We start from the raw sequence: 24,211 nt of genomic DNA, 5'->3' as shown, positions 1-24,211 counted from the left end.
CTCCACACCGCCCATCTGCTGCCTCCCGCCTCCCCACCGCCCATCTGCTGCCTCCCGCCTCCACACCGCCCATCTGCTGCCTCCCGCCTCCCCACCGCCCATCTGCTGCCTTCCCACCGCCCATCTCCCACCTCCCCGCCTTCCCACCGCCCATCTCCCACCTCCCCGCCTTCCCACCGCCCATCTCCCACCTCCCCGCCTTCCCACCGCCCATCTCCCACCTCCCCACCGCCCATCTCCCACCTCCCCACCGCCCATCTGCTGCCTCCCCACCGCCCATCTGCTGCCCCCCACCTCCCCACCGCCCATCTGCTGCCTCCCGCCTCCCCACCGCCCATCTGCTGCCTCCCGCCTCCACACCGCCCATCTGCTGCCTCCCGCCTCCCCACCGCCCATCTGCTGCCTTCCCACCGCCCATCTCCCACCTCCCCGCCTTCCCACCGCCCATCTCCCACCTCCCCGCCTTCCCACCGCCCATCTCCCACCTCCCCACCGCCCATCTCCCACCTCCCCACCGCCCATCTGCTGCCTCCCCACCGCCCATCTGCTGCCCCCCACCTCCCCACCGCCCATCTCCCACCTCCCCACCTCCCCACCGCCCATCTGCTGCCTCCCCACCGCCCATCTGCTGCCTCCCCACCGCCCATCTGCTGCCCCCCACCTCCCCACCGCCCATCTCCCACCTCCCCGCCTCCCCACCGCCCATCTGCTGCCCCCCACCTCCCCACCGCCCATCTCCCACCTCCCCACCTCCCCACCGCCCATCTCCCACCTCCCCGCCTCCCCACCGCCCATCTGCTGCCTCCCCACCGCCCATCTCCCACCTCCCCACCGCCCATCTCCCCGCCTCCCCACCGCCCATCTCCCCGCCTCCCCACCGCCCATCTGCTGCCTCCCCATCTCCCCACCGCCCATCTGCTGCCTCCCCACCGCCCATCTCCCCGCCTCCCCACCGCCCATCTCCCCGCCTCCCCACCGCCCATCTGCTGCCCCCCACCTCCCCACCGCCCATCTCCCCGCCTCCCCACCGCCCATCTCCCCACCTCCCCACCGCCCATCTCCCCACCTCCCCACCGCCCATCTCCCCGCCTCCCCACCGCCCATCTCCCCACCTCCCCACCGCCCATCTCCCCGCCTCCCCACCGTCCATCTCCCACCTCCCCGCCTCCCCACCGTCCATCTCCCCACCTCCCCACCGCCCATCTCCCCGCCTCCCCACCGTCCATCTCCCACCTCCCCGCCTCCCCACCGTCCATCTCCCCACCTCCCCACCGTCCATCTCCCACCTCCCCGCCTCCCATCTGCTGCCTCCCGCCTCCCCACCGCCCATCTGCTGCCTCCCCACCGCCCATCTCCCACCTCCCCACCGCCCATCTGCTGCCTCCCGCCTCCCCACTGCCCATCTGCTGCCTCCCCACCGCCCATCTGCTGCCTCCCGCCTCCCCACTGCCCATCTCCCACCTCCCCACCGCCCATCTGCTGCCTCCCGCCTCCCCACTGCCCATCTGCTGCCTCCCGCCTCCCCACCGCCCATCTGCTGCCCCCCACCTCCCCACCGCCCATCTCCCCGCCTCCCCACCGCCCATCTCCCCGCCTCCCCACCGCCCATCTCCCCACCTCCCCACCGCCCATCTCCCCACCTCCCCACCGCCCATCTCCCCGCCTCCCCACCGTCCATCTCCCCACCTCCCCACCGTCCATCTCCCACCTCCCCGCCTCCCATCTGCTGCCTCCCGCCTCCCCACCGCCCATCTGCTGCCTCCCCACCGCCCATCTCCCACCTCCCCACCGCCCATCTGCTGCCTCCCGCCTCCCCACTGCCCATCTGCTGCCTCCCCACCGCCCATCTGCTGCCTCCCGCCTCCCCACTGCCCATCTCCCACCTCCCCACCGCCCATCTGCTGCCTCCCGCCTCCCCACTGCCCATCTCCCACCTCCCCACCGCCCATCTGCTGCCTCCCGCCTCCCCACTGCCCATCTGCTGCCTCCCGCCTCCCCACCGCCCATCTGCTGCCCCCCACCTCCCCACCGCCCATCTCCCCGCCTCCCCACCGCCCATCTCCCCACCTCCCCACCGCCCATCTCCCCACCTCCCCACCGCCCATCTCCCCGCCTCCCCACCGCCCATCTCCCACCTCCCCACCGCCCATCTCCCACCTCCCCACCGCCCATCTCCCACCTCCCCACCGCCCATCTCCCACCTCCCCACCGCCCATCTCCCACCTCCCCACCGCCCATCTCCCACCTCTCCACCGCCCATCTCCCACCTCCCCACCACCCATCTCCCACCTCCCCACCGCCCATCTCCCACCTCCCCACCGCCCATCTCCCACCTCCCCACCGCCCATCTCCCACCTCCCCACCGCCCATCTCCCACCTCCCCACCGCCCATCTCCCACCTCCCCGCCTCCCCTCCGCCCATCTCCCGCCTCCCCTCCGCCCATCTCCCACCTCCCCACCGCACATCTCCCACCTCCCCGCCTCCCCACCGCCCATCTCCCACCTCCCCACCTCCCCACCACCCATCTGCTGCCTCCCCGCCTCCCCACCGCCCATCTCCCACCTCCCCGCCTCCCCACCGCCCATCTCTCACCTCCCGACCTCCCCACCGCCCATCTCCCACCTCCCCGCCTCCCCACCGCCCATCTCCCGCCTCCCCACCGCCCATCTCCCACCTCCCCACTTCCCCACCGCCCATCTCCCACTTCCCCACCGCCCATCTCCCACCTCCCTGCCTCCCCACCGCCCGTCTCCCACCTCCCCACCGCCCATCTCCCACCTCCCCACCGCCCATCTGCCACCTCCCCGCCTCCCCACCGCCCATCTCCCACCTCCCCACCACCCATCTGCCGCCTCCCCACCGCCCATCTCCCACCTCCCCACCGCCCATCTGCTGACCCCCCGCCTCCCATCTCCCACCTCTCTGCCTCCCCTCCGCCCATCTGCTGCCCCCCCGCCTCCCCACCTACCCGCCTCTCCACCACCCATCTGCCGCCTCCCCACCGCCCATCTCCCACCTCCCCGCCTCCCCACCACCCATCTGCTGCCCCCCGCCTCCCCACCGCCCATCTGCTGCCTCCCCACCGCCCATCTGCTGCCTCCCCACCGCCCATCTGCTGCCCCCCGCCTCCCCACCACCCATCTCCCCACCGCCCATCTCCCACCTCCCCACCACCCATCTCCCACCTCCCCACCGCCCATCTCCCACCTCCCCACCACCCATCTCCCACCTCCCCACCGCCCATCTCCCACCTCCCCACCACCCATCTCCCACCTCCCCACCGCCCATCTCCCACCTCCCCACCGCCCATCTCCCACCTCCCCACCACCCATCTCCCACCTCCCCACCTCCCCACCTCCCATCTCCCACCTCCCCACCACCCATCTGCCGCCTCCCCACCGCCCATCTGCTGCCCCCCCGCCTCCTATCTCCCACCTCCCCGCCTCCCCACCACCCATCTGCTGCCCCCCCACCTCCCCACCGCCCATCTCCCACCTCCCCACTGCCCATCTGCTGCCCCCCCGCCTCCCATCTCCCACCTCCCCGCCTCCCCTCCGCCCATCTCCCACCTCCCCACCGCCCATCTCCCACCTCCCCACCGCCCATCTCCCACCTCCCCGCCTCCCCACCGCCCATCTCCCACCTCCCCACCACCCATCTGCCGCCTCCCCACCGCCCATCTCCCACCTCCCCACCGCCCATCTGCTGCTCCCCGCCTCCCATCTCCCACCTCCCCGCCTCCCCACCGCCCATCTGCTGCCCCCCGCCTCCCCACCGCCCATCTCCCACCTCCCCGCCTCCCCACCGCCCATCTGCTGCCCCCCCGCCTCCTATCTCCCACCTCCCCGCCTCCCCACCACCCATCTGCTGCCCCCCCGCCTCCTATCTCCCACCTCCCCGCCTCCCCACCACCCATCTGCTGCCCCCCCGCCTCCCCACCGCCCATCTCCCACCTCCCCACTGCCCATCTGCTGCCCCCCCGCCTCCCATCTCCCACCTCCCCGCCTCCCCGCCCATCTCCCACCTCCCCACCGCCCATCTCCCACCTCCCCACCGCCCATCTCCCACCTCCCCACCGCCCATCTCCCACCTCCCCGCCTCCCCTCCGCCCATCTCCCGCCTCCCCTCCGCCCATCTCCCACCTCCCCACCGCACATCTCCCACCTCCCCGCCTCCCCACCGCCCATCTCCCACCTCCCCACCTCCCCACCACCCATCTGCTGCCTCCCCGCCTCCCCTCCGCCCATCTGCTGCCCCCCGCCTCCCCACCTCCCACCTACCCGCCTCCCCACCGCCCATCTCCCACCTCCCCGCCTCCCCACCGCCCATCTCCCCACCTCCCCACCATACATCTGCTGCCCCCCACCTCCCCACCATACATCTGCTGCCCCCCGCCTCCCCACCGCACATCTCCCACCTCCCCACCGCCCATCTGCTGCCCCCCGCCTCCCCACCGCACATCTCCCACCTCCCCACCGCCCATCTCCCACCTCCCCGCCTCCCCACCGCCCATCTGCTGCCTCCCCACCGCCCATCTCCCACCTCCCCGCCTCCCCACCGCCCATCTGCTGCCCCCCGCCTCCCCACCGCTCATCTGCTGCCTCCCCACCGCCCATCTCCCACCTCCCCACCGCCCATCTGCTGCCTCCCCACCGCCCATCTCCCACCTCCCCATCTCCCCACCGCCCATCTCCCACCTCCCCGCCTCCCCACCGCCCATCTGCTGCCTCCCCACCGCCCATCTCCCACCTCCCCGCCTCCCCACCGCCCATCTGCTGCCTCCCCGCCTCCCCTCCGCCCATCTGCTGCCCCCCGCCTCCCCACCTCCCACCTACCCGCCTCCCCACCGCCCATCTCCCACCTCCCCGCCTCCCCACCGCCCATCTCCCCGCCTCCCCACCGCCCATCTCCCCACCTCCCCACCATACATCTGCTGCCCCCCACCTCCCCACCATACATCTGCTGCCCCCCGCCTCCCCACCGCACATCTCCCACCTCCCCACCGCCCATCTGCTGCCCCCCGCCTCCCCACCGCACATCTCCCACCTCCCCACCGCCCATCTCCCACCTCCCCGCCTCCCCACCGCCCATCTGCTGCCTCCCCACCGCCCATCTCCCACCTCCCCGCCTCCCCACCGCCCATCTGCTGCCCCCCGCCTCCCCACCGCTCATCTGCTGCCTCCCCACCGCCCATCTCCCACCTCCCCACCTCCCCACCGCCCATCTGCTGCCTCCCCACCGCCCATCTCCCACCTCCCCATCTCCCCACCGCCCATCTCCCACCTCCCCGCCTCCCCACCGCCCATCTCCCACCTCCCCGCCTCCCCACCGCCCATCTGCTGTCCCCCGCCTCCCCACCGCCCATCTGCTGTCCCCCGCCTCCCCACCGCCCATCTGCTGCCTTCCCACCGCCCATCTCCCACCTCCCCGCCTTCCCACCGCCCATCTCCCACCTCCCCACCTCCCCACTGCCCATCTGCTGCCTCCCCCCCGCCCATCTCCCACCTCCCCACCGCCCATCTGCTGCCTCCCCGCCTCCCCACCGCCCATCTCCCACCTCCCCACCTCCCATCTCCCACCTCCCCACCGCCCATCTGCTGCCCCCCCGCCTCCCATCTCCCACCTCCCCACCTCCCCACCGCCCATCTGCTGCCTCCCCACCGCCCATATGCTGCCCCCGCCTCCCCACCGCCCATCTGCTGCCCCCCGCCTCCCCACCGCCCATCTGCTGCCTCCCCACTGCCCATCTGCTGCCTCCCCACCGCCCATCTCCCGCCTCCCCACCGCCCATCTCCCGCCTCCCCACCGCCCATCTCCCGCCTCCCCACCGCCCATCTCCCGCCTCCCCACCGCCCATCTCCCACCTCCCCACCTCCCCACCGCCCATCTGCTGCCTCCCCACCGTCCATCTCCCACCTCCCCGCCTCCCCACCGCCCATCTCTCACCTCCCCGCCTCCCCACCGCCCATCTGCTGCCCCCCCGCCTCCACACCGCCCATCTGCTGCCTCCCGCCTCCCCACCGCCCATCTGCTGCCTCCCCACCGCCCATCTCCCACCTCCCCACCACCCATCTGCTGCCTCCCGCCTCCCCACCGCCCATCTGCTGCCTCCCCACCGCCCATCTCCCACCTCCCCACCACCCATCTGCTGCCTCCCGCCTCCCCACCGCCCATCTGCTGCCTCCCGCCTCCACACCGCCCATCTGCTGCCTCCCGCCTCCCCACCGCCCATCTGCTGCCTCCCGCCTCCACACCGCCCATCTGCTGCCTCCCGCCTCCCCACCGCCCATCTGCTGCCTTCCCACCGCCCATCTCCCACCTCCCCGCCTTCCCACCGCCCATCTCCCACCTCCCCGCCTTCCCACCGCCCATCTCCCACCTCCCCGCCTTCCCACCGCCCATCTCCCACCTCCCCACCGCCCATCTCCCACCTCCCCACCGCCCATCTGCTGCCTCCCCACCGCCCATCTGCTGCCCCCCACCTCCCCACCGCCCATCTGCTGCCTCCCGCCTCCCCACCGCCCATCTGCTGCCTCCCGCCTCCACACCGCCCATCTGCTGCCTCCCGCCTCCCCACCGCCCATCTGCTGCCTTCCCACCGCCCATCTCCCACCTCCCCGCCTTCCCACCGCCCATCTCCCACCTCCCCGCCTTCCCACCGCCCATCTCCCACCTCCCCACCGCCCATCTCCCACCTCCCCACCGCCCATCTGCTGCCTCCCCACCGCCCATCTGCTGCCCCCCACCTCCCCACCGCCCATCTCCCACCTCCCCACCTCCCCACCGCCCATCTGCTGCCTCCCCACCGCCCATCTGCTGCCTCCCCACCGCCCATCTGCTGCCCCCCACCTCCCCACCGCCCATCTCCCACCTCCCCGCCTCCCCACCGCCCATCTGCTGCCCCCCACCTCCCCACCGCCCATCTCCCACCTCCCCACCTCCCCACCGCCCATCTCCCACCTCCCCGCCTCCCCACCGCCCATCTGCTGCCTCCCCACCGCCCATCTCCCACCTCCCCACCGCCCATCTCCCCGCCTCCCCACCGCCCATCTCCCCGCCTCCCCACCGCCCATCTGCTGCCTCCCCATCTCCCCACCGCCCATCTGCTGCCTCCCCACCGCCCATCTCCCCGCCTCCCCACCGCCCATCTCCCCGCCTCCCCACCGCCCATCTGCTGCCCCCCACCTCCCCACCGCCCATCTCCCCGCCTCCCCACCGCCCATCTCCCCACCTCCCCACCGCCCATCTCCCCACCTCCCCACCGCCCATCTCCCCACCTCCCCACCGCCCATCTCCCCGCCTCCCCACCGCCCATCTCCCCACCTCCCCACCGCCCATCTCCCCGCCTCCCCACCGTCCATCTCCCACCTCCCCGCCTCCCCACCGTCCATCTCCCCACCTCCCCACCGCCCATCTCCCCGCCTCCCCACCGTCCATCTCCCACCTCCCCGCCTCCCCACCGTCCATCTCCCCACCTCCCCACCGTCCATCTCCCACCTCCCCGCCTCCCATCTGCTGCCTCCCGCCTCCCCACCGCCCATCTGCTGCCTCCCCACCGCCCATCTCCCACCTCCCCACCGCCCATCTGCTGCCTCCCGCCTCCCCACTGCCCATCTGCTGCCTCCCCACCGCCCATCTGCTGCCTCCCGCCTCCCCACTGCCCATCTCCCACCTCCCCACCGCCCATCTGCTGCCTCCCGCCTCCCCACTGCCCATCTGCTGCCTCCCGCCTCCCCACCGCCCATCTGCTGCCCCCCACCTCCCCACCGCCCATCTCCCCGCCTCCCCACCGCCCATCTCCCCGCCTCCCCACCGCCCATCTCCCCACCTCCCCACCGCCCATCTCCCCACCTCCCCACCGCCCATCTCCCCGCCTCCCCACCGTCCATCTCCCCACCTCCCCACCGTCCATCTCCCACCTCCCCGCCTCCCATCTGCTGCCTCCCGCCTCCCCACCGCCCATCTGCTGCCTCCCCACCGCCCATCTCCCACCTCCCCACCGCCCATCTGCTGCCTCCCGCCTCCCCACTGCCCATCTGCTGCCTCCCCACCGCCCATCTGCTGCCTCCCGCCTCCCCACTGCCCATCTCCCACCTCCCCACCGCCCATCTGCTGCCTCCCGCCTCCCCACTGCCCATCTCCCACCTCCCCACCGCCCATCTGCTGCCTCCCGCCTCCCCACTGCCCATCTGCTGCCTCCCGCCTCCCCACCGCCCATCTGCTGCCCCCCACCTCCCCACCGCCCATCTCCCCGCCTCCCCACCGCCCATCTCCCCACCTCCCCACCGCCCATCTCCCCACCTCCCCACCGCCCATCTCCCCGCCTCCCCACCGCCCATCTCCCACCTCCCCACCGCCCATCTCCCACCTCCCCACCGCCCATCTGCTGCCTCCCCACCGCCCATCTCCCCGCCTCCCCACCGCCCATCTCCCCGCCTCCCCACCGCCCATCTCCCCACCTCCCCACCGCCCATCTCCCCGCCTCCCCACCGCCCATCTCCCACCTCCCCACCGCCCATCTCCCCGCCTCCCCACCGTCCATCTCCCACCTCCCCGCCTCCCCACCGTCCATCTCCCCACCTCCCCACCTCCCATCTCCCCGCCTCCCCACCGCCCATCTCCCCGCCTCCCCACCGCCCATCTCCCACCTCCCCACCTCCCCACCACCCATCTCCCACCTCCCCACCACCCATCTCCCGCCTCCCCACCTCCCATCTCCCCACCTCCCCACCACCCATCTCCCACCTCCCCACCGCCCTCCCCACCGCCTCCCCACCGCCCATCTCCCACCTGCCCATCCCCCGCCTCCCCACCGCCCATCTCCCCACCGTCCATCTCCCCACCTCCCCACCGCCCATCTCCCCGCCTCCCCACCGCCCATCTCCCCGCCTCCCCACCGCCCATCTCCCACCTCCCCACCTCCCCACCACCCATCTCCCACCTCCCCACCACCCATCTCCCACCTCCCCACCTCCCATCTGCCGCCTCCCCACCGCCCATCTCCCATCTCCCCACCTCCCCACCGTACATCTGCCGCCTCCCCACCGCCCATCTCCCATTACTTCTCGCCGGCCTTCTTAACAGCTTTCTCGTTGCTATCTCTCCCCCCCCCACCACCATTCTCCCTCTCCCTCGCTCTCTTCATATGTTTCCCTCTTTTTCTCCTCTGTCCTTGTCCCCCCACTTTCTCCCTGCCTGTGCCCTCTACATTCCCCCTCCCACTGCCCTTCTCTCCCTGTCTCTTTCCCACCTGACCCCACCTCTTGCCCACCACTCCACACCCCAGGGCTGAGGGAACTGATCCTGTCGGGCTGTTCGTGGTCCTCGGTGTCGGCCCTCTGCACCGCCAGCTGCTCATCCCTGCGACTGCTCGACCTGCGCTGGGTGCAGGACGTCAAGGACTCCCAGCTCCGCGAGCTGCTGTCCCCTCCGGCTGACAGCAGGCCAGGTCAGTGCCAGGTGTGGGAGGGGGAGGAGGTATTGGGTGCGTGTTGGGAGGGTGATGCGTTAGGAGGATGGTGAGCGTTGACCTAAATGACTGATCCTGTCTCTCCAACCCCCCACAGGACAGCTGGAGGGCCGGGGACGGCTGCCGAACGTGATGGAGTTGCGCCTGTCAGGTCTGGAGGTGACAGACACCTCGCTGCGTCTGCTGGCCCGGACCCTGCCCCGTCTACGGCGCCTTGACCTCAGCCAGTGTGGTCAGGTGGGGGACCAATCGGTCAACCTGCTGACCGCCGTCACCTGTCCACTGCGCGAGAGCCTGAGGGAGCTCAACCTGTCTGGTACGTCCACGCACTGGCCCTCCACCACCCCCATTCGTCCATCCTAGGCCAGCCCCCCACCCCCCGTCCATCCCTAGACTGGCCCCTCCCCCCAGTCCGCCCACAGTCCTCCCCCTGCCGTGCAAAGTATGTGTGCCTCTCCCTTCGCACGCCTGTCCCCTCCCCTCACGCTCCCTCTGATTAGTTGTGTCCTTTTTACACTAATGTGTCTTTCTCCCCAGGCTGCCCTCGGCTCACAGACCACTGCCTGCCCCTGTTCCGCCGATGCCCCAACCTCTGTCGCATTGACCTGCGCTCCTGCAGACAGGTGACGGTGGAGGCGTGTCAGCGCTTTGCCGAGGACTCGGCCCCCCCTGCCTCCTTCCGCTGCGCCGAGGACAAACTCATCCTCCGCAACAGCTAACGGCGGCTGCTGAGGAGGGGGTAGGCAGGGAGCGCTGAGTCCCCCAGGACAGGGGCTGAGGGCTTCACCAGGAGAGAGCAAACCGGGCCCCAGAGTGATTCACCAGGAGAGAGAGAGAGAGGATCCGGGACCCCTGGAGAGATTCGCCAGTGGGGAGAGAGGGTCTGGGATCCCGGGGAGATTCACCTGGAGAAGGACGTGATCCAGGACCCCGGGGATGCTCGCTGGAAGAGAGAGAGGACCCAGGTTCTCAGAGACGTTTCCCAGGAGAGAGGCAAGATCTGGACCCCGGGCACTGGGCGAGAGACTAGATCTGGACCCCAGCAAAATCGCCCGGAAAGAGACAGGATCTGGAATCTGAGTCATTTACCAGGAGGGAGACGGGGTCCAGATTCCGGAAGGATTCACCGGAAGATGGAAGCAATCTCCAGTGCATGACAGGTTCATCAGGAGAGAGACGGGCCCCTACGTCCTGGAAAGATTCCTCGGGCAATGGCACAGTAGAAAGATTCATCCAGAGAGGCATGGGACCTCTGGGCCCCGGAAAGATCGATCGGGAAAGAGAGATTCACCAGGAAAGAGAGAGAGATGGGACAGCGTACAGTTTCACCAGAAGAAACTCCAGTTTTAAAGACAATAATCTCGCCGCAGAGACTGCGATCCCTACGCTCCATCCCTACCTTTCCCTCTGATTTTCCGCATTTTGCCAGTTTCCTTCCTTGTTTTTTTTTATTTTACGGAAAAATTTCGTGGAGACCACTTTGTAAAAAAAAAAGAAAACCGGAATCGTTACACTTGTTGGAACAACAGACTCTGGGTCAGAGCTGGGAGTGGGGAGGGGTGGGGGGGGATCAGAATAAATACAACTGCAATAAAGTGTTCAGGGTTTCCCCTCCTGCGCAGTGTTCTGTGACCCAGAGGTCCTGTTGGATGATGTGAGTGGAGTGGAGCTATGGAGGAGGGGTGGCGAGGGTAGGTGGGCTGTCTTACATCAGCTGGGCTGTTGTCCACCGGACGGGCGAAGAGATCTGCGTCTATGCCATAAATCCCAGAGGTAATCTATAAAAGCTAGCAGAATTAGTGAGGAGCACCCATCCCTACATTCAAACCTCCTCAATCTTAAAATCAGGAGATTCCTCCTCAGGTGCCCTGATACTGTTGTTATGGTGTCTGCTGCCCTCCCGTCCCTGGGGGGGGGAAGGCTGACACTCCGATCCGGTCTGTGCTGCCCCCCTGTACCTGGGGGGCTGACACTCCGATCCAGTCCGTGCTGCCCTCCCATCCCCCCTGGGGGGCTGACAGTCCGATCCGGTCCGTGCTGCCCCCCTGTACCTGGGGGGCTGACACTCCGATCCGGTCCGTGCTGCCCTCCCATCCCCCCTGGGGGGCTGACAGTCCGATCCGGTCCGTGCTGCCCCCCCCCGTACCTGGGGGCCGACAGTCCGATCCAGTCCGTGCTACCCTCCCATCCCTGGGGGGGGGGGGCCCCGACACTCCGATCCGGTCCGTGCTGCCCTCCCATCCCCCCTGGGGGGCTGACAGTCCGATCCGGTCCGTGCTGCCCCCCCCCCGTACCTGGGGGCCGACAGTCCGATCCAGTCCGTGCTACCCTCCCATCCCTGGGGGGGGGGGCCCCGACACTCCGATCCGGTCCGTGCTGCCCTCCCATCCCCCCTGGGGGGCTGACAGTCCGATCCGGTCCGTGCTGCCCCCCCCGTACCTGGGGGCCGACAGTCCGATCCAGTCCGTGCTACCCTCCCATCCCTGGGGGGGGGGGGCCCCGACACTCCGATCCAGTCCGTGCTACCCTCCCGTCCCTGGGGGGGGGCCCCGACACTCCGATCCAGTCCGTGCTACCCTCCCGTCCCTGGGGGGGGGGGGCCGACACTCCGATCCGGTCCGTGCTGCCCTCCCGTCCCTGGGGGTGGGGGTGCTGTCCTCCCGTCCCTGGGGGGCTGACACTCCGATCTAGTCCCTCTAAACCAACCCTTCTTCACCCTTCAGCCTCCTTTGCTCCAGGAAAAACAATACTGGTCTGTCCAGTTTCTTGTCACTCAATCCCCCCAGTCTCAGCAACATCCGCGTGAATCTTTTCTGCACCCTCTCCAGCTTAATCAGCTGGGTAATCAGAACTGAACACAATTTGTACTCCCAAGTGCAGTCTTACCAGGTTGTTGTACTGCTGTAAGGTGACATGCTAGTTTAATAAAGAGAGGAGTGTCCTCATGGCACAGACAGGGGCATGAAAACAAGACACGAGAGACTCCAGCTGGATCTAGAGCAAAATCGAAGGTCAAGCAGCTTCTGTGGTCAGGAAAAGTCAATAATTTCCAGAGAGGGAAAGTCAGGATTGATGGGGAAGAGGGGAAGGTTGCCAGGGTGGAGATCAGTAACTAGTGATAGTTTATTACTGTCACATAAAGCAGTGGTGAGCTAACTAAACTGGTAATTAAGTGTTCAGCTAATCCATTCTCTCCTATCCAGCCCCCCCCCCCCATTCCTACCCTTCACATGTGTACACTTGGGATTGATTAACCCACTTGCCCCATGTTCGAACATGAGAGAGAATCTTAAAATCCAGTGTGGTCTCATGGTTTAGTCTATATCCCTGCTTTCCTCCTGTACCTCTTCCTAGAGATGCTGCCTGGCCTGCTGCGTCCACCAGCAACTTTGATGTGTGTTGCTTGAAATTCCAGCATCTGCAGGTTTTCTGGTGTTTGCGTTCCTCACACACCATGTGCCTTTGTAAGGGCTCATTAAACATTGCTATCATGTTTGCATCCACCACCACCCTTGGCAAGGATTCCAGGCACCCACTGATCTCTTTTTGAAAAAAAATCTGCCTCACATATGTATCTTTGAATTTATCCCCTCTTACCTAAAATGCACATCTGCTAGTCTTGGGCATTTTTATCAGAACTCTCAAAATGTTTGAAGAACTCATAGCGTCCTTATAACACCATAAGACAGGAGCAGAATTAGGCCATCTGGCCCAACAAGTCTGCTCCACCATTCAATCATGGCTGATCCTTTCTTCCCCTCCCCAGCCCCACTCCCTGTAACCTTCGATGCCATGGCCAATCAAGAACCTATTAATCTCTGCCTTAAATACACCCAACGACTTGTCCTTCACAGCTGCCTTTGGTAACAAATTCCACAAATTCACCACCCTCTGGCTAAAGAAATTTCTCCACATCTGTTTTTGATGTATGCCTCTATCCTGAGGCTGTGCCTTCTTGTCCTAAACTTCCCCCACCATGGGAAGCATCCTTTCCGCATCTATTCTGTATAGGCCTTTCAATATTCGAAAGGTTTCAATGAGATTCCTGCTTCATCCTTCTAAATTCCAGCGAGTACAGGCCCAGGGTCAAACATTGCTCCTATAATAATACTTTCATTCCCGGAATCATCCTTGTGAACCTCCTCTGGACCCTCTCCAATACCATCAGATCTTTTCTTCGATGAGGAGCCCAAAACCGTTCACAATACTCAAAGTGAGGCCTCAGCGGTGCCTTATAAAGCATCAGCTCTTGTGTTCCAGACCTCTTGAAATGAATGCTAACATTGCATTTGCCTTCCTCACCACTGACTCAACTTGCAAGTTAACCTTTAGGGTGTCCTGCACAAGGACTCCCAAGTCCCTTTGCATCTCAGGTTTTTGGATTTTCTCCCTGTTTAGAAAATAGTCAGCACACTTATTTCTTCTACCAAAGTGCATGACCATGCATTTTCCAATATTGTATTTCATTTGCCACTTTCTTACCCATTCTCCTTACCTGTCCTCCTTCAGCCAACGTGTTTCCTCAACACTACTAATCTGTGTATCATCTACAAACTTGGCAACAAAGCTATCTATTGCGTCATCTAAATCATTGATACACATCATAAAAAGCAGTCCCAACACTGACCCTTACAGATCATGTAGTCACTGGCAGCCAATCAGAAAAGGATCTATTCCCACTCGTCTCTAACCATGCCAGTAACTTTCCTATAATACCATTGGCTCTTAACTTGGTAAGCAGCGTCATGTGTGACACGTTGTCAAAGGTCTTCTGAGAGTCCAAATATACAACATCCACTGCATCCCCTTTATCCTACTTGTAATCTCTTCAAAGAATTCCAACAAGTTCATCTGGCAAGGTCTTCCCTTAAGGAAACCGTGCTGACTTTGTCCTCTGTCACCAAGTACTCCATAACCTCATTCTTAATGATTGACTCTACCATCTTCCCAACCTGTGAGGTCAGGCTAACTGGTCTATAATTTCCTTTCTGCTACCTCCTTCCTTTCTTAAAGAGCTGAGTGACATTTGCAGTTGTGTAGTCATCCGGAAACATGCCAGAGTCCAATATTTTTGAAGGGTTCCTAATATCTCCACAATCTCTACTGCTGCTTTTGGAACCCAAGGGTGCAGTTCATCTGGTCCGTGTGATTTATGCACCTTTATGTCTCAGCTTTTTGAGCACCTTCCTCTCATAATAGCAACTGCACTCACTTCTCTTCCTTCAACGGAAGTTAGAGCAATCAATGTTCACGCCAAGTTGGAAGCTATCCAGTCAGAATGAGGTGTTGCTCTTCCAACCTGAATTTTGCCTCATCTTTTCTTTAGAGGAGGCTATGAACAGACGTGTTGAATAGGAAGTGGATTTGAAATAGCTAGCCACTAGGAGAACCTTCCTTTTGTGGCAGATGGAGTGAGAATGCTTAAAGTCCCTTCCCAATCTGTATCAGGGTTTGCACCCAGCAATTTGAACCTCAAGTATCAGGCACTGTGCAGGAATTAGAGCTAAAAGGATTAATTATTAGCTTTATTTGTCACAAGTATATTGCAACATCAAAATACACAGTGATGTGTGTGATTTGCGTCAACCAGCAGCATGGTCCAAGGATGCATTCGGGGCAGCCTGCGAGTGTTGCTGTGCTTCCAGCACCAACATCATATCTTTGGAATATGGGAGGAAGTTGGAGCAGCCGAGGGAAGGCAACTGGTAGAAGATAAAGCTCTTTGTAGACAGTGGTGGGCATTGAACCCTGGTCACTGGTGCTGTGAAGTTTTTCAATAACTGCTCCTCCACTGTGCTGAGACCTCTAATTGCAATATATATGGATGAAAAATAAAGGTGGGATGGTTTGTAAGTTTGTGGATGAGAGAACAACTAATAGGAAGGTTATCAAAAGACCTATGTGTAGAAATTTGCAGGAGTTTCTGGTGGCATACCAGACCTCCCAGGCCTCCTCCAGCTCCTAATGAAGTAGGGCTTTTGTCATGCCTTCTTCATGATCACATCTTCTGAGATGTTGGTGCCCAGGAACTTGCAGCTGCTGGCCCTTCAATGAGGACTGGAGTGTGTTCCCTCCACCACCCCTTACTGAACTTTGCAATCAGTTCCTCGGGTTTTGCTGGTGTGGAGTGAGAGGTGATTGTTGTAACACAACTTAAAACAGCCCATCTATCTCACACACGTATACCTCCTCATCACCATCTGAAATTCTGCCAACAACAGGGATGTCATTTGCAAAGTTATGGATGGTGTTTGAGCTGCGCCTGGCTATACAGTCTACAGCCATATTGGAAGAGCTAGGACGGAACAGATGGAGTGTATAGTTGTATCTTTCCCCTCCCCTCCTCCCGTAACAATTTATGGAAATCTGGAAATGTGCTGGCATCAGAGACACTACCCTGAAGAGGCTCTTTTTTGGGGGGGGATACCAAAGATAGCCAGTTCAATTTGATTTCCCATTTCCACACCAACATGTCTGTACTGCCATGATGATGCCAAACTCCCATTAGAGGAGCAACTGCTGGGTATCCTCCAACTTGATGACATGAACTGAAATTTCTCCCACTTCCAGTAATTTCCCCTCTCCCATCACACACCCCTCCCCGCCCTTATTTTTTCCATTCCTCTTTCAAACAACAACAAGGAGACATACATGAGCAAGAGCTGGATTCCTGGAATGCTGGGGCTAACATATGAGGAGCATTTGTCGGCTCTTGGATTGTATTCATTAGAGTATAGAAGAATGAGAGGGGATCTCATAGAAACATTTTGAATGTTGAAAGGTTTGGACAGAGTAGATGTGGAAAGGTTGTTTCCCTTGGTGGGTGAGTCCAGGACAAGAGGCCATAGTCTTAGAATTAGAGGGTACCCATTTAAAACAGAGATGAGGAGAAATTTTTTTAGCCAGAGGGTCGTGGATTTGTGGAATTTGTTGCCACATACAGCTGTGGAGGCCCGATCATTGAGGGTGTTTAAAGAGGAGATTGACAGGTATCTAATTAGTCAGGGTATCAAGGGATATGGGGAAAAAGCCGAAACTGGAACTAGATGGGTGAATAGTTTAGCTCGTGGGGGAGCTGCAGAGCAGACTCGATGGGCCGAATGGCCTACTTCTCCTTTATCTTGTGAAGGCTAATGGGCTGGTTGAGTGGTGTTGAAAGAGCAAACTGCACTTGCTCTCAGCAAGACCAAGGAACTAATTTCAGAATACAGGAAGGGGAAGTTGGGAGAGCACACAGCAATCCCCTCTGAGGAGTTTTTGGTGGAAAGGGTGGGCAGCCTCAAGTTCCTGGTCAGACGATCTATACTGGGCTGACTACATTTATCCAATCACAATGAAGGACGCTAGTGGCTTTACTTCACTATGAGATTTGATATGTCAAAGTACATTTATTATTGAAGTATGTATATATTAGACAACCGTGAGATTCATTTTCTTACAGGCAGCCACAAAACAAAGAAACCCTAAAGAACCTATTTTTTAAAAAAGAGACAAACACCAAAGACTCCAGCAAATTTCTACAGATAAATGGTGGAGAGCATTCAGACTGGTTGGAATACAGGCTCCAGTGCCCTCTAATCATGACGATGCCCAGCATGCGGGCCATTCCTTCTCACTACTACTGTCGGGGTGGAAATATAGAAGGCTGAAGATCCACACTCAACGATTCAGGAACAGCTTCTTCAACTCTGCCAGCAGATCTTTGAATGGTCGATGAACCAAAAATTACAGCCTCGCTATTCCTTTTTTGCACTGTTCTTTGTATATTGTAAATTATAAAGGTATTTTTTCCTGTGCCTTGCACTGCACTGTTGACACAAAACATCAAATTTCAGTGATAATAAAGCTGATTGATTCTGCATCTCCTCTGTGCCCTCTCCAGCACAAGGTTCAAAGGTACATTTCATATCAGAAAAATGTATACAATATACATCCTGAAATGCTGTTTCCTTGCAACCATCCATGAAAACAGGAGTGCCCCAAAGAATGAATGGCAGCTAAATGGTAGAACCCCAAAGTCTCCCCTCCCTCCTGTGCGTAAGTGGCAGCAAGCAACAATCCCACCAGAAAAAAAAGCAGGTACCTCTTTCCAGTTACCTCAGCTAGACCCATTTTCCCACATTGACCCGTGCCCCTCTAAAATTTTCCTATCCACATAACTGTCCAAATATATTTTAATTGCAAATATACCTTCCTCTGGTAGCTCATTCTATATACTAACCACCCTCTGGGTGAAAGGGGGTTCCTATTAGATATCTCCCCTCTTACCTTAAACCTGTGCTCTCTTCTTGATTTCCCACCATGGGAGAAAAAACGGCACATTTCCCTATCTGTGCCCCTCGTGGTTTTATACACCTCTATAAGGTCACCTCTCAGTCTCCTACACTCCAAGGGATAACGCCCCAACCTCTTCTTGTAACCCAGTTCCCCCAAATCCTGACGACATCATTGTAAACCTCTGCACTTTGTACATCTTTGTGGCATCTCTCCTGTAGCAGGGTGACCAAAATTGAACACAATACTCCCAGTGCAGCCTCACCCTCTGTGTGGAAAAACAGTTGCTCCTCTCACCTTAAACCAGTGACTTCTGGTAGATGTCCCTACCTTGGGGAAAGACTGTCCAACCGACTCATCTACACCCCTTTGTCAGTTCACTCCTGAGCCTCCTCCTCTTGAGGGAATATCCTGCCCAGTCTCTCCTTATAACTCAGGCCCATCAACGTCCCCATGAATTGTTTCTGCATCCTCTCCAGAGCAAAAGTGCGTTCAATACTCCCAGTGCAGTCTCGCCAACATCTTGTACAACTGTAATGTGCCGTCCCGACTCCTGTATTCAGTCCCGACTGATGAAAGCCAGACAGTCCCTCTGTTCTGCAATGCTCTTTAGGGCCCTGCTGTTCACTCTTAAAGTCTTGTTTGCCTTTCCAAAATGCAACACCTCACACATCGGAATTAAACTCCATTTGTTATTCCTTGGCACACTTAGCCAGCTGATCAAAATTCCCTGCAGATCTGATAACCATAGTCACTGTCTACAACACAGTCCACTTTAATATTACCTGCAAATTTACTAATCGTGCCTTGAACATTATCATCCAGATACTGTAGATAGTGAAAAGATGATCAAAACTTGCAGGGGTGTCTAATCAGCTGGGTAAGTGGGTGGACGAATTACTAATGGTGTTAAATCCTGATTAGTGGGGAAGGCTTTGGGAATAAACCCTGAGGAAAAGTCTAGAGCTGGAGCCCCGAAGGCAGTCCTATGCTGACTGGCAACTCCTGTAACATGGCTGGTGGCAAACTGCACGGGTCTCTGCCATTCCTTTGGATTCATCAGATGCATGGAGAGGGGAAGCCTGCTACATGGGCAGCAGCTTGCTCTCCATATCTCACTGCTCTGGCTTGTGTATCACACATAGACGGCTAGGATGTAATATCTATGGTTGGCCAAAAGAGGGCTTCAGAATATTACAAAAACAGGCCTTTTGGCCCATCTGCTCCATGTCAACTAGATTTTCTGCTTAGTCACATCTACCTGCAACTGAACCATATCTCATGGACCCCTCTGTTGAAGCATAACCAATGTGTCTCAGATTGCTAAAGTCCTCCAAGAGGACCTCAACCTTGTCATGTTTGGAGGTTTGTGTGCCTCGAAGACCCAGACAGCGATGTTGGCTGGAGACAGGGCTTTATGCTGGGCTCTCCAGCCCTTGACTTTTCCCACCTACCTGGCTTCACCTGTCACCTTTCAGCTAGACTCCTTCCCACCCCCCACCTACCTCTTTATTCTGGCATCTTCTCCCCACCTTCTCAGTCCTGAAGATGGGTCTCAGCCTGAAATGTCGACTGTTTACTCCTTTCCACAGATGCTGCCTGACCTGCTGAGTTCCTTCACTGTTTTGTGTGTGTGTTACTCGTGTTTAATTATGGTCCGCCCTGCTACAGGAGAGGAGCCATTAAATAGGCAAGAGTGTATAGAACAATACAGGCCCTTCGGCCCACACTTTTTTACCTACTCTAAGATCAAACTAATGCTTTCCTCCCACAATGCTCTGCTGCAACTTTGCCCTCCATTTTTCTTTCATCCGTGTGCCCATCTAAAAGTCTCTTAGAACTGTCTAAGATATGTTTATCTGCTTCCACCAGCATCCAGCATCGTGTTCCTCACACCCACCACTCTGTGCAACAAACCTACCTCTGATATTCCCCTGTGCTTTCCTCCAATTACCTTAAAATGATGCCTCCTCAAGTCAGTCATTGCCATCCTGGGAAAAACGTGCTGGCTGTCTGTACATCTCATCATCTTATAACATCATTATTTATTGCTATTTATTTATATCTGCATCTGCACCGTTTGTTGTCTTCTGCACTTTGGTTGATCTTTCACTGATCCTGTTAGAGTTACCATTTTGTAGATTTGCTGAGTACGAATCTCAGGGTTGTATATGGTTGCATACAATTTGTACTCTGATAATAAAATTCACTTTGAACTTACATCCCTCTAACAATTTACCTCCTTAACACTGCCTAAAGCTAAAGTGCAGAGGGAGATTTACGAGGATGTTGATGGGATTTGAGGGGTTACAAACTGGGCAGGTTGAAACTTTATTCCTTGGAGTGTATGAGACTGAAGGGAGACCATGGGCACTGTGATTAGGACTTTCACAGTGAATGAAAGTGTTATGAAACAAGAGTCCAATGGGTTACAGGTAAATAGTTCCCGGAGAGGGGGGACGGGCAGGCAGGGTGAAAGAGGTATTTGGTATTGAGGATGGTTCCCACTGGTGAGTGATCCTTGTGCAACTGGACCTTCGATTTCCCTGATTTCCTCCTTTCCCAGTCAGTTCAGAATGGCAACGACATTTTCCTCCATTAGATGCACAAGGTTGCGTGCTTAGACCCCTGCTCGACTCACTTTATAAGCACAGCTCCAATATCATATTTCTGCTTGCTGATGACACCAGTACTGTTGGCCGAATCAAAGGTGGTGACAAATCATCGTCTAGGAGGGTGATTGAAAGCCTGGCTGAGTGGTGCCATTTCAACCTCTTACTCAGTGTCAGCAAGACTAAGGAGCTGATTATTGACCACGAGAGGAGGTCCACGAGCCCGTCAGGGGATCAGACGTGGAGAGGGTCTGCCACAGTGTGTTATCATTTCTGAGGATTTGTCCTAAGCCCAGCGCCATTATGAAGGAAGCACAGCAGTGCCTCTATTTTCTTAGAAGTTTGCAAAAGTTTGGCATGTCATCTAAAACCTTGACAAACTTCTACAGATGTATGGTGGAGAGTATATTGACCGGTTGCGTCACAGCCTGGTATGGAAACATCAATGCCCTTGGATGGACAAGCCTACAAAAAGTAGTGGATACGGTCCAGTCCATCAAGTGTAAAACCTTCCCCACCGTTGAGCACATCGACATGGAGTACCGTTGTGGGAAAGCAGTATCTGTCATCAGGGACCCCCACCATCCAGGCCATGCTGTCTTCTCACCGCTGCCATCGGGAAGAAGGTTCAGCAGCCTCAGGACTCACACCACCAGGTTGAGGAACAGTTATTACCCCTCAACCATCGGGCTCTTGAACTTCGCTCACTGAACTTTCCCAGGACAGATGGACCCTTCATCTCATGTTCAAGATATTCATTGCTTATTCACTTCTTTCCATTTCATTTTCTTTGAGTTTCTGCACAGTTGGTTGCTGGTCCGTCCTGCTGGGTGCGGCCTTTCATTGACTCTATTTACTGTGAATGCCCGCAGGAAAAGGGACCTCATGGTGGTTGGTAGAGATGTACTCTGATAATAAATTTGCTTTGAACTTTGACGGGGGTAGGCTGGGCCTCGGGGTGACGTCATCGATGGAGGAGGCGGTTCTCTCGGTGACGTCATCCACAGGCGTGGAGGGAAACCAGACTCGGTGACGTCACCCATCGGAGAGTCAGTCCTCGATTGACGTCACCCATCAAGGAGCGGAGAAACAAGAACCCTGCTGTCAGAGACGCAAATAGCAGATTCGCCATAACAGTTATTTAAAAAAAATAAAGAAAAGCCACCCAAACAAAGTTGGAGCATCCGGTCGGCCGGGGAACCACCAGCGGTGACTAGCGCTGCGGAGAAAGAAGAAATCGGAGATTGCAGGAAACAAGCGGCATGGCGAATCTGCTCCGAGAATCAGCACAATAATTGCATTTGATCACCCTACAGATAAAATCTAGCTCGCCATTACAAACCGCAGATTCACAGTCGTAACTTTCAACTAAATTCGCAATTCAGAATGAGTTAGCAAGAAGTTCATGAGGCGTCTTCGATCTACAGCTACGATTCCCCTCAGTCGGCAATGAACACCAGAGCAGCAACGGTATGCTAAGGGCATCGGCCCTGGTCGGGACGGGACGGAGAATCAGCAGGACAGATTCCAATGACTGTATTCGGGCTCGTTGAGTAAACCCCTCGTAGAGTCTCAGTGTCTGCAGATTCGGCGGCCATAGGAGGGAAGTGAATAAAATAACAACGGGGAAAGGAAGCGGACGATCGGGGCGCCGGAGTTGATGAAAGCGGTGGGTCTGGGCGTTGGTTATCCGGGGACGGGAGGAAAAGCAGAGGGAGGTGGGGAAGAATCGGTTACGAAAGTAACGGTCGGGGTAGAGGGGCGATCCCGGATGGTGGGAGTCAAGCAGAGGGTAAACGTGTAAACGATAACTTGTTTGCAGATTCTTCAGCAGTGAAATAGTATTAATTATTTGTGCATAAAGAATATTGCCAAGGGTAGCAAAACATTTGGTGCGTAATAGAGAGAAAAGGATGAGGAGGTTTTATGGCGTGTGGGGAGTGGAAGGGCAGGGTGAACAAGTGAAGAGAACGGGTGGTGAATGTAGGGGAGGGAGCCGAGCAGTCGCAACTCCCGGAGCCCCCGCCCTCCCCGAGCGGAGCGGAGACCCGGATGGTTCGGAGCAACGGCGGCGGCGGAGGGAAGAAGTGAGTGAGGGAACGAGTGAGTGAGGGAGTGAGGGGGAGAGGGGAGGAAGGAGGGGCGGCGGGAGAGAGTGAGGGGAAGGGGAGAGGAGGAGGTGGCAAGGAGTGTGAGGGTGATGAGGGGGCAGGGGCGAGGGTGATGAGGGGGCAGGGGTGAGGGGGATGAGGGTACCGGGGGGTGGGTGAGGAGATCGGAGGGGCGGGGAGGGAGGCCGCGGGAGGGAAGGGTGAGGGGGAGGTGGGGGGAGAGGACGGGACGAGGGGTGAGGGTCATGCTTGAGACACATTGAGAGAGAATGGGAGCGGAGGTGAGAAAGGGGTGGGGATGGGGAGGGGGGAGGTGCGAGTGGAGGGAGCGTGAGCCGGGCAGGGGCTGGCGGGGTGAGGGAGGCAGGGAAGAGGAACTGAGTTGCGGGCGAGGAGACGAGGGAGATGGGATGAACAGGGGTCGGCGGGGTGTGGAGGGTGAAGGTGCGAGTGAGAGAAAGAAGGAGCAGGTGAGAGGAGACGAGAATAAGGTGGGTAGGGAACTGAGGGGAGATGGTGAGGGAATCAGGAGAGCTGGGGGAGATGGGAGGGGGACTTGGGGAAGGAAATGGACAGGAGGTGGGAGAGGTGCAGAAACAGACAGTTCAGAACAGACGGGGAGGGAGGGAAGGGAAGCTGAGTTGGAGAGAGTTGGAGAGGAACGGGAGGGAAGGAGAGAGGGAGTGATGGATGGGAAGGAGGAAAGGAGAGTCTGGAGAAGGCAGAAGTGAAGAAGAATGAAGGGTGGGGATTGGGGGGGTTTGGCCCAAGTGAGTGCAAGACCAAGGAATCAGGCTCAGCAGAGGGCTGGGGTATAGACTGAGACAGCGGCTGACGGAGTGGGTGGTGCGGTGGGACAACGAGGGAGAGTGGGTGTAGGGGGGATGTGACCGAGAGAGAAAGGGGTAGGAATCAGGATCAGAGAGAGCAATATGGGAGAGGTTGGGGGAGGGGAGAGAGAGAGAGATGGATGAGGAGAAGAGGAGCGAGGGGGAGAGTGACAGGACGAAAGGGTGGTCAGGAGAGTGACAAGGGTGGCTCTCTTGAGCAGGAGCAGTGACAGAGCTAGGAAGAGTAGAATGATGATGAGGTGTGGCATTTGTGATTGTACCTTGTGCCTTCCTGTCCCCTCCTCACTCCCTTCCCGCTGTCACCTTCCTCCCCATCTGGTCTCCATTCCATTCCCTCACTCTCCACCCTCTCCATCATCCCCCCCTCCCTTTCTGTCACCCCTTAACCCCCCTCCTCCTCCTCCTCAATCCCACCTGCCCCCCCATACTCACTCCCCACTCACCTCATCCCCTCTGCCTCTCATCCCGCACCTTCCTGTTCCCCCCTCTTCCTCCTTTCCCCTCACTCCCATCCCCCCTCTCCACACCCTTGTTGACTTCTCCATCCATTCCTGTTGACAGGTGACCACCAGAATACAAGGCTTTCTGGCCCCTCAACCTCAGTCTTATCCCTCAGTCTGCATCTGCCCAACCTCCCTCCCTCCTCTCCACCCTCCGCCCACCACACACACCTCTGAGGAACGGCTGCGCCCGGTAATGCTCTAAGGATCTCCCCACCCCCACTCACCCACTACCTGCCCCGATGACGGACACCAGACCCCGGCCACAGACGCCAGACGTTTCTTCCCCCTCGGGCCTCCTGAGGAGCACCGGTGACCGGGCCCTGGGGAGTCAACGTGAGTCTGCCCCCTTCTACGCTCGTCCGTCTCCACGGCAATACAGTGGGCGGGTTT

At 59.6% G+C, this 24,211-nt stretch overlaps 2 protein-coding genes across 3 annotated transcripts in view; both read left to right on the top strand.

Annotated features, from left to right (window-relative positions):
• LOC134354141 (F-box/LRR-repeat protein 19-like) overlaps window positions 1-11,037 on the top strand; it is a 43,659-nt gene extending 32,622 nt beyond the window's left edge. The window contains exons 8-10 of the mRNA XM_063062947.1: window positions 9,288-9,449; window positions 9,568-9,786; window positions 10,008-11,037. Of these exons, the coding sequence (XP_062919017.1) occupies window positions 9,288-9,449; window positions 9,568-9,786; window positions 10,008-10,189 (563 nt within the window). The 3' untranslated portion in view covers window positions 10,190-11,037. The remainder of the gene's footprint in view (window positions 1-9,287; window positions 9,450-9,567; window positions 9,787-10,007) is intronic.
• Window positions 11,038-22,388: 11,351 nt separating this feature from the next.
• Window positions 22,389-24,211, top strand: part of setd1a (SET domain containing 1A, histone lysine methyltransferase) — a 34,944-nt gene continuing 33,121 nt past the window's right edge. Inside the window, exons 1-2 of one of the 2 annotated variants that reach the window (XM_063062942.1) lie at window positions 22,389-22,443; window positions 23,880-24,154. The gene's annotated coding sequence lies outside the window, so the exon portion shown is untranslated. Of the gene's footprint in view, window positions 22,460-23,879; window positions 24,155-24,211 lie in introns of both variants that reach the window. The other variant, XM_063062944.1, reaches the window with a different exon arrangement.

This window comes from Mobula hypostoma, chromosome 11, assembly GCF_963921235.1.
Source record: "Mobula hypostoma chromosome 11, sMobHyp1.1, whole genome shotgun sequence".
NCBI classification, from domain to species: domain Eukaryota; kingdom Metazoa; phylum Chordata; class Chondrichthyes; order Myliobatiformes; family Myliobatidae; genus Mobula; species Mobula hypostoma.
Note: the sequence above shows the minus strand (reverse complement) of the source record. Positions and strands in the feature narration are given on the sequence as shown.